Genomic DNA, 9,037 nt, shown 5'->3' on the forward strand with positions numbered 1-9,037 from the left:
ACATCCCCCGAGGGCTGCCGGGCTGCCAGAGGGATGTCTGATTGCCATCTTAGGCCCAATCCCCTGGGGAGCGGGCCTAAGCCAGCAGATGGTCATCCCCTGAGGGGTCCCAGACTGCGAGAGGGCACAGGCCGGGCTGAGGGAATCCCCCTCCCCCCCCAAGTGCACAAATTTTTGTGCATTGGGCCTCTAGTATGTTATAAAAGTCTAATATGAAAATTGATTGTCACACCATCACGCAAAGATGGCCACCCCCATGTGGTCAAAAGATGGCCGCCCCCATATAGTCAAGATGGCTGGCAGGGGAGGGCTGTTGTGGGCAACCAGGCTAGCAGGGGAGGGCAGATAGGGGCGACCGAACTGGCAGGGGAGGGAAGTTGGGGACAGTTGGGCCAGCAAGGGAGCCTGCAGGGAAGGGCAGTTAGGGGCAAATGGGCTGGCAGGGGAGGGAAGTTAGGGGCGACCAGGCCAGCAGGGGAGCGCATTGGGGGGGGGACCAGGCCAGCAAGGGAGGGCAGTTAGGGGCGATTGGGCCAGCAGGGGAGGGCGGTTGGAGGCAATTGGGCTGGTAGGGGAGCAGTTAGGCATCAATTAGGCCAACAGGGGAGCAGTTAGGGGGTGATCAGGCAGGCAGGCGAGTGATTAGGAACCAGCAATCCTGGAATTTGAGAGGGATGCAGTTAGGGGCAATCAGGCAGGCAGGCCGGTGAGCGGTTTGGAGCCAGCAGTCCTGGATTGTGAGAGGGATGTCCAACTGCTGGTCCCTGTGGGCCTAAACCAGCAGTCAGACATCCCCTGAGCCCTGAGGGGTCCCAGATTGCAGGTTGGGCTGAGGGACCTCCCCCCCCCAGTGCATGAATTTCATGCACCAGACCTGTAGAGTGTGTGTGTGTGTGTGTGTGTGTGTGTGTGTGTGTGTGTATAATTTCACTTCTTTAAATATTTAAATCATAAAAATTAAAACTGAGGCCCACATAAATTTATTTGAAATTAAGATATTTCTTTTGCTCAATTTACCCAACTCTTCTTGAGTTAAAACTCCTGAATTACCTGTTCCATTGTTGCCTCATGTAGCTCATTGAGATTCAATGTGTAAATACCGTCTTCAGTTCCAAAAATAATGTACTGATCTAAAATAGTTGAGATAAACCACCAGAATTTACTATCAGTTTCTGAAATCACACATTAAAATAATGGCTCTATTTTTTTAATGGTACTAAGAGTCAGATAGCCACACACCATCCAAAGAAAAATTATTTTTTAAAATCCATGCCACCTTCTTTAACTTTCTCCAATTCTATTCTTATTTTTAAAAGCAGATATATGCGCTACTACTAACTCACTCTGGCTTTCTCTATACATCCTTTTTTCAACATAATAATTTTCGTACCTTAAACTTTTTTTATTATTAGCTATATATTTTTTACCAGACATCTCAAATACTCTTTGAACAAGGAAACTACAAATTAAATAGAAATTATAAATTATGACACATCAGAAATCATGAGCGTACCCAGTATACAAACCGTGGTTCCTAAATATTATTTTCAACTTTAAAAATAAGGATTCTAATCCTGGGCAAGGAAAATATAAGATTAGTTTAGAAATCTTGCTGTTTCAGAAAGTAAGGAAGGTCTCAAAAAATTGAGACATATCAAACAAAAGAACACAGGAGCTCCCACTGCTCAAAAATTCTGACAATTTAAAGGCTACAATAAACATTAAAAGTGGCCGAAACCAGTTTGGCTCAGTGGATAGAGCGTCAGCCTGTGGACTGAAGGGTCTCAGGTTCGATTCTGATCAAGGGCTACCTGGGTTGTGGGCACATCCCCAGTAGGAGATGTGCAGGAGGCAGCTGATCGATGTTTCTCTCTCATCGATGTTTCTAACTCTCTTTCTCTCTCCCTTCCTCTATGTAAAAAATCAATAAAATATATTTTAAAAAAATATTAAAACTGATAGATCATACCTTACTGAATAAAAAAAAATTCATACATTCAAATTGGTAAAAATACTTGAATGAGTGGTAAAGAAGGGAAAATTACTGTGTCAATAGATATCAATGGATTGTCACCAATGGATGCTAAAACAAGTTGGTGAAAGTCTGATGAGCAAAAGGATATTTATATAGTTTTAATGTATCTCCACACTTATTATCAATTAGTTTGGGAAAATAAGTACTTCTTTATTAGAAAGGAAAAAACAGTAATTTGACTGTAGAGAATCTAGCTAGTGAACATTGCCTAAAACAACTGGTCAATGTTAATGTCACTACTATTTGTTGAGTTGATATGTGCCTCCTGCTCTATGCACTGAGATGAGCACAATAACACTTTTGTGATATTCCTGCCAAAAATGCATAACCTGATCTAAACATGAAGACTCCCCAAATTAAAGGACATTCTACAAACTAAGTAGCTTCAAAAATGTCAATATTAAGAGAGAGATGGAAAGGTTGATAAGCTGTTCCAGACTAATAACATAAACTAAAGAGACATGATAACTAACTGTCACATGTGACCTTGAATTTTGAATGGGGGGTGGGGAAAGGGCAGAAATGATAGAAGATATTATTGGGGTAATTAATAAAAGTTAAATATGCATTATGGATTAAAAAATAGTATATCACTGATACATTTCCTGATCTTTATAATTGTGCGGTGGTTATGTAAGAGATGATTCTTGTTCCTAAGAAATATAGGGAAATTTAAGGGGAAGAGAGCATGATGTTTTCAAGTTATTCACAATTGATTCAGAAAAAAAACACACATATAGGGTATAGTAAAACAAATGGGGCAAAATAGAAACAACAAATGATTCTGAGTTTCTTGCACTATTTTTCTAATTTTTCTGTAAGTTTGAAATTATATCAAAATTTAAATTTATAAACACACAAAAAATAAATTTCCTTAATGTTAAAAATACTTTGTTATATTTTGTAATAATGACATTTAAAGCAGGTAATTATATGATATGACCTGTTTTATTACTGTGTTGAAATAGAAACAAACATTTCCTAAACACCCTCTATTACCTAATTTCTGTTTGCTAATTACCAGACACCCAGGTAGGCTCTGCTTCCTTGCAACAAGGTGAGTTATAGTAACAGCTGTTATAAATGATCATGCTAAGAACCAAAGTATCTTTCCCAAGTCATACAGTAATGACAAAGCAGGGATTCAAATCCAGATCTGTTTGATTCCAAATTTTTGCCTCTACATATTATGCTTTCTCACTTTAAAAATGTAGTCTAAATTTTTAAAAATAAAATTTGTCAGTATTTCACACTTGCAGAAAAGTTGTAATAGTACAAAGAATTCCTGAATGTCCTTCACACAAGATCCCACATCTGTTAACATTTACTACTTTGGCTTTATCCTTCTTTCTCTTTCCATAAACACATTTTTTGCTGAACTTTTTTTTTTTGCTTCAGATAAGTTACAAGCCTAATGCCCTTTTGTTCCTAAGTATTTCGGTATGCATTTCTTAAAGAAAAAGAACAACTTCTTTATAATCACAGTACAATGATCAAAATCAGAAAATTAACAGTGAAATTATATTGAGATTATCAGCTGTCCAAGCATTGTGTTTTTACATAAAAGAAAATCCCAAAGTATGATTGTAATCAGTTGTGATGTGTCTTTGGTCTCCCTTAATCAGGAACAGTTCCTGTATACTTTATATAATCCTATCTAATAATAGACAAACATGGTAATTGACTGTACCTTTGCTACACCTCCCAATGGCTAATCAGCATGATATGCAAATTAAACGCTAACAAATATGGCGGCTAATTTGCATACACCGGCTAGGAGCAAAGACTGAAGACACCATAGAAGGAAGCCAAGCAACGGAGCCGAGGTAGCAGAGACGGGCAGGGTAGGAGCCGCAGAGAAGGGCGGGGTAGGAGCTGCAGAGACAGGAGCGAAGCCCTATTCTTGCAGGAATCCTCCTGTCTAATAAAGACAGAATATGCAAATTGACCATCACTTCACAACAAAGATGGAGGCGCCTGCAGCCAATAAAGAGGGAATATGCAAATTAACACGACAAAGATGGTGGCGGCCGGCCTGGAGTGAAGGTGGGAGGCGGCTCCCGGCCCCGAAGTGAAGGTGGGAGCCAGCAGCCAGAGTGAAGGCCTGGGTCCTGGGTGCTGGAGGGAAACCAGTGCCAGCAGCCAGGGGAAGGAAGGCCTATTCTTGCATAAATCTTCAGGCATTGGGCTGCTAGTATATAAATAAATTGATTTCAGAGAGGAAGGGATAGGGAGAGAGAGATTAAGAAACAACAATGAAAGAAATCATTGATTAATTGGCTGCCTCCTACACACCCCACACTGGGGATTGAGCCCACAACTTGGGCAAGTGCCCTGACCAGGAATCAAACCATGACCTCCTGGTTCATAGGTTGATGCTCAACCACTGAGCCATGCAGGCTGGATCAGTTCCTGTACATATACTCTTACATTCTAATGCTTTACATAAAAAAGTCTATTAACCTACTTAAGTGTTGCAGGTACCTACACTAATATCTAAGTCATATTTTTTGTTGTTGTTAATCCTTACCCGAGGATATTTTTCCATTGATCTTTAGAGAGAGTGGAAGGGAGTGGAAGAGACTCAGAGAGAGAAACATCGATGTGAGAGAGAGACACATCGATTGGTTGCCTCTCACATGCACCCCAACCAGGGCCGGGATGGAGCCTGCAATCAAGGTTTGTGTCCTTGACCAAAATCGAACCAGGAACTCTTCTAGGCTGCTGCTCTATCCACTGAGCTAAACCACCTAGGCTCTAAGTCATATTTTAAAGTAACAACCTCAGTTCACTGATCATAAAGATCCTTTCCCATAACAAGTATTTTATTGGAGATGTACATAAAAGTTCAGAAATTTTACCTTTTGTATCTGGATGTATCCAGGATGTTGCACAATTAATTTTCAAAGGGCAGCCATCAAAAACTTTGGAAAAACATGCTCCCATCTTATTTATAAAGAAAAAAAATGTTGACTTATTTGATTAAATAATTTTGTATATTCTTAGAAAATGGCTAAGATTATTATGAAATGTTAAACTCTTATTTACATACACTTATAGCTTCATTACAAAACAAAATTCACATTTCTGTAATTTAACCTCTTCTACCAATAGGGTCTCATAATCTTTCCTGTGTAATCCATATTTTAGGGCAAAAATATCAAATTTGTCAACACATCTACTCAAGTTAATGATATCCTACGAATTTTAAGTCACTTCTTATTTTTAGGACTAACATTTAATAATGTGAAACAATGGATGATTTAACTGAGTAACACTACCTTGGTTATAATTGTGCTATAACTCTTTAATAGACTAATATTTATACTATATGTTAGACTTTTACTAAATAAAAAAGTACAATTTATAAAGCATCCTATTCATATGATAGGTTCTACTGAAAGACCCAAGAACAAGCATTAACAAAAGTGTCCCTGTTTTTTTTTTGTTGTGCACAGTTCAACGTGAAAATAGCTTCATATGTAGAAAAATATTTAGCCCATATAATGAAGAGGACACAATACCACTAATATCATCACATTAGAATTAAATTGGCCTTTATAGGCTAATCTGACCCCAACAGCCCATATTTATAAAAAAGTGAAACTCTCCAAATTCTATCCAACTCACTCAAATTAGGGTATATGGTATACCCAAATACATTTAATGCCTTTGTATTTTATAAACCTTTCCATTCAATGGCTTGATAAACAATCTGCTGCTGCTTCTAAAGAGATAAAAATTGGTAAGTAATTCACATAAAAATATTCCTTACCAGCACTTTTGGGGTGGGTGGGAGGCCATTGATGACTGGTTTCTGTGGTAAAAAAAAAATCATTAATACTGTAAGACCTCTTAAGCCTTTTTTCAAGCCTTAAAAAAACTTTATACATCTTGAAATTTAGTTATTTAAATTCTTAAATTTAATAGACTATGCCCTTTATATGATAAATACAGCATTAGTTATAACTAATAACCAAGTGCCCGTTATACCTACAGGGAACTCTCGCTTGTCCTTTTTTCGTGGGAGTTGTGGTGCTTGTGCTGATCCTTCTGTATTTTCGCTGATCAGTTTTGAAATACCATCACCATTTCCTAAAGAGAATCATGTTTAAAAGTTGAAGAACTATACAAATAAGTACTTTTCTTGAAAAACAACTTTCCCTTTCCCCCACTACTTGTTTTTCAGTTTTACAGTCTACATTCAGGTGTACAGCATAGTGGTTAAACAAGTATATACTTTATAAAGTGATCGCCCCACTCCCCCATATCTCAAGTATCCACTTGGCACCATACTTGGTTATTATAGTATTACTGACAATATTCTCTATGCTGTATTTTATATTCCTGTGACTATTTCATAACCAGCAATTTGTACTTCATCCCTTCGCCTTTTTCATCCAGCCTTCCAAATCACTCCTCCCCTCTGGCAATCATCAGTCTGCTCTCTATATCAATGAACCTGTTTTTGTTTGTTCATTTGTTTTTTACTTTAGATTACATATATAAGTGAAATTATATGGTATTTGTCTTTCTCCAATTTATTTCACTTAGCATAATATTGGGTAGTCCTTTATTGGGAAATATTCCCCGCCAGACAAGATAAGGTATCTTTCGTGCCTTTCTCTGGATTCTATACAGGTAGCATAGCATCTTTAGCAGTGATTTACATGCATGAAAACTACAAATGTCTTTTCATGTGAGAAAAATGAAATCTGACCAATTTATACTGATATTCAAGGCCTTTCATAATTGAACTTCATTCTATCTTTTTGGTCCAACCTCCCAGTACATACCCTTTAAAAGCTCACACTTCTACCATATTAGACTGTATTTCCAACACATTCAAATTTTCCTGCTTCAATGCATTTGTTCATTCTTTCTTGTTCTCCAAGAATGCCTGCCAGCACTGGCTCCACCTACTGAAGGCTCCCCAAGCCCTTAAATACTTTGCAAGGGCCCATTTCTTCTCCCCTGTCCTTATCTCTCTCAGATATCTCTCATCCTCTATTACATATAGTTAATTATTGTAGAAGACACTTATACAAACTGTCTTGTCTAATGTTATGTGTACACAGGTATAACTTCTACTATAGATCCTGAACTTCTGGATGGCAGAACATCCATTCATCTTTGTAGATCCTGCAATATTTAGTGAGGAATCAAATTAGGGTTGAGTTGGACTGAATCTATGTGTAGCCCATCCATGTGGAATTTTAAAGAAATTTCACAGAGATTTAAAGACTAATAAAACTGACTAAAGAAAAAAAGACATTCTTTAAAACATGATCAAAATGGCTTTCTTTTCCATTTTCACTTTCATTTATTTGCCCAGATCATAATATCTAGCTGTATGTACTCCAGGGCTGCCAATACTGCTAGCCATACCAACAGAGGAAATCTCAGGAACACAACTTGGGCTACTCTGTCTTCTGAGAACTGGGGGCGCTCTGTTCTCTGAATCAGGGCAACGTTTTATAGTTGATGATTTTTCTTCATCTAGGAGGTTGTCTTCAGGGTAACTGTTTATTCTTGGCTAGCGATAATAAGATACAAAAGTACTTTAATAAATTTGAATATAAAACAGTAACACTTCATTATCATTATGTATCAGAGACTTTAGGGGGAGGAGGACATGCATATTTTTCTTTCTTAGAGGTCAATTCATTTTGCTAAATAATAAGCAAAGTAAGCAAGAGTTGAGTTACTATGTCAACATAGCCATAAATTTGCCATGTGATTTTTAATCAACCATAGCCTAAAGTTGATAAAATTTTTATAACTAATAAAATTATGTAAATAAGGCATAAAATATTTACTATCTAGAAACAGCAAGAAAATGACTTAATGAAGTATGACTCTACTGAAATGTCAAATTGTAGTAATAAAGCCGGAATGTAAATAATGATTCCTCTCCATGCAGCCAAGTATTTTTTCAAATGAGTAATAACCTATTTTTGCGTTTTTCTAATAGCTATTAAAATCTTATATTTCTTATGAAATCTTTAATATATACTTTATATCTCCATACCATCTCTCAAACAAAACTGCATATAAAATATATTTAAAAGAATTCTGAACAAATTTAATAACATTATTTAAAAATTTTAATTACTTTCTTGTTTAAACAAGGATTTATTATTTAAAATCTACCAACAGCTCACCTTAGGAGGAAGGGGAGGTGGTATTGCCCGTTTTGAGGTTGATCTAATATGAAAAAAAAATGCAATTTAGATGGTGATAAATTATCATAACATAGATACACTATTCAATGTGCAATAGGGGATAGAAAAGACAATTAGATCATGGTACACAGTATTTTAGAAATCTGTAAGAAAATCTAAGATATAATTCTGTCAAACTGTATTAGTATAATGAAAAAATAGAGATTTTTATACACTGAATAAAAAGGCTTTTTTACTTTACAGTTATGCTTGGCAACATTTAATATATAATAAAAACTAAATTAAACTTAGTAGGAAAACACAGAGCCAGAATCCTAGAGTTGAAACCCACAGTGAATCATAAATTCAAATGGCCATATCAAGTCCTCGGCTGGTCTAACTGGGATAAACAGATAGGCAACATTGGCACCACCTAGAAACTTTTATAAATGCACCTTCTAGCCCACTGAATCAGAATCTGCATTTTAGCAAGATCTCCAGGTGAGCATCCAGGCACATCAAAGATTAAGAATCATTGATCCAGTCCCAATGACTGTATTCTATAGACAGGGTTGGCAAATTTTTTTTGTAAAGGGCCAGATAGTAAATACTATAGGCTTTCTAAACTATACAGTGATCACAACTACTTAATTCTTTTATTGTATCATGAAAGCAGCCATCCTAGCTAATAATAGACAAACATGGTAATTAACCCTACCTCCGACATGCTTCCCATTGGCTAATCAGGGTGATATGCAAATTAACTGCCAACCAAGATGGCAGCCGGCAGCCAGGCAGCTGAAGCAAACAGGAGGCTTGCTTGCTCCAGTGATGGAGG

The 9,037-nt window shown here is 37.0% G+C and overlaps 1 protein-coding gene across 1 annotated transcript in view; it reads right to left on the reverse strand.

The window, feature by feature from the left end:
- The window catches only part of MAP4K5 (mitogen-activated protein kinase kinase kinase kinase 5), a 105,607-nt gene that overhangs the window by 25,976 nt on the left and 70,594 nt on the right, over nt 1-9,037 (reverse strand). The window contains exons 17-22 of the mRNA XM_006773763.2: nt 8,200-8,242; nt 7,424-7,571; nt 6,033-6,130; nt 5,811-5,852; nt 4,897-4,981; nt 1,051-1,130 (exon numbers count right to left, since the gene is read on the reverse strand). Of these exons, the coding sequence (XP_006773826.2) occupies nt 1,051-1,130; nt 4,897-4,981; nt 5,811-5,852; nt 6,033-6,130; nt 7,424-7,571; nt 8,200-8,242 (496 nt within the window). The remainder of the gene's footprint in view (nt 1-1,050; nt 1,131-4,896; nt 4,982-5,810; nt 5,853-6,032; nt 6,131-7,423; nt 7,572-8,199; nt 8,243-9,037) is intronic.

This window comes from Myotis davidii, unplaced genomic scaffold (assembly GCF_000327345.1).
Source record: "Myotis davidii unplaced genomic scaffold, ASM32734v1 scaffold847, whole genome shotgun sequence".
In the NCBI taxonomy this organism is placed as follows: Eukaryota; Metazoa; Chordata; class Mammalia; order Chiroptera; family Vespertilionidae; genus Myotis; species Myotis davidii.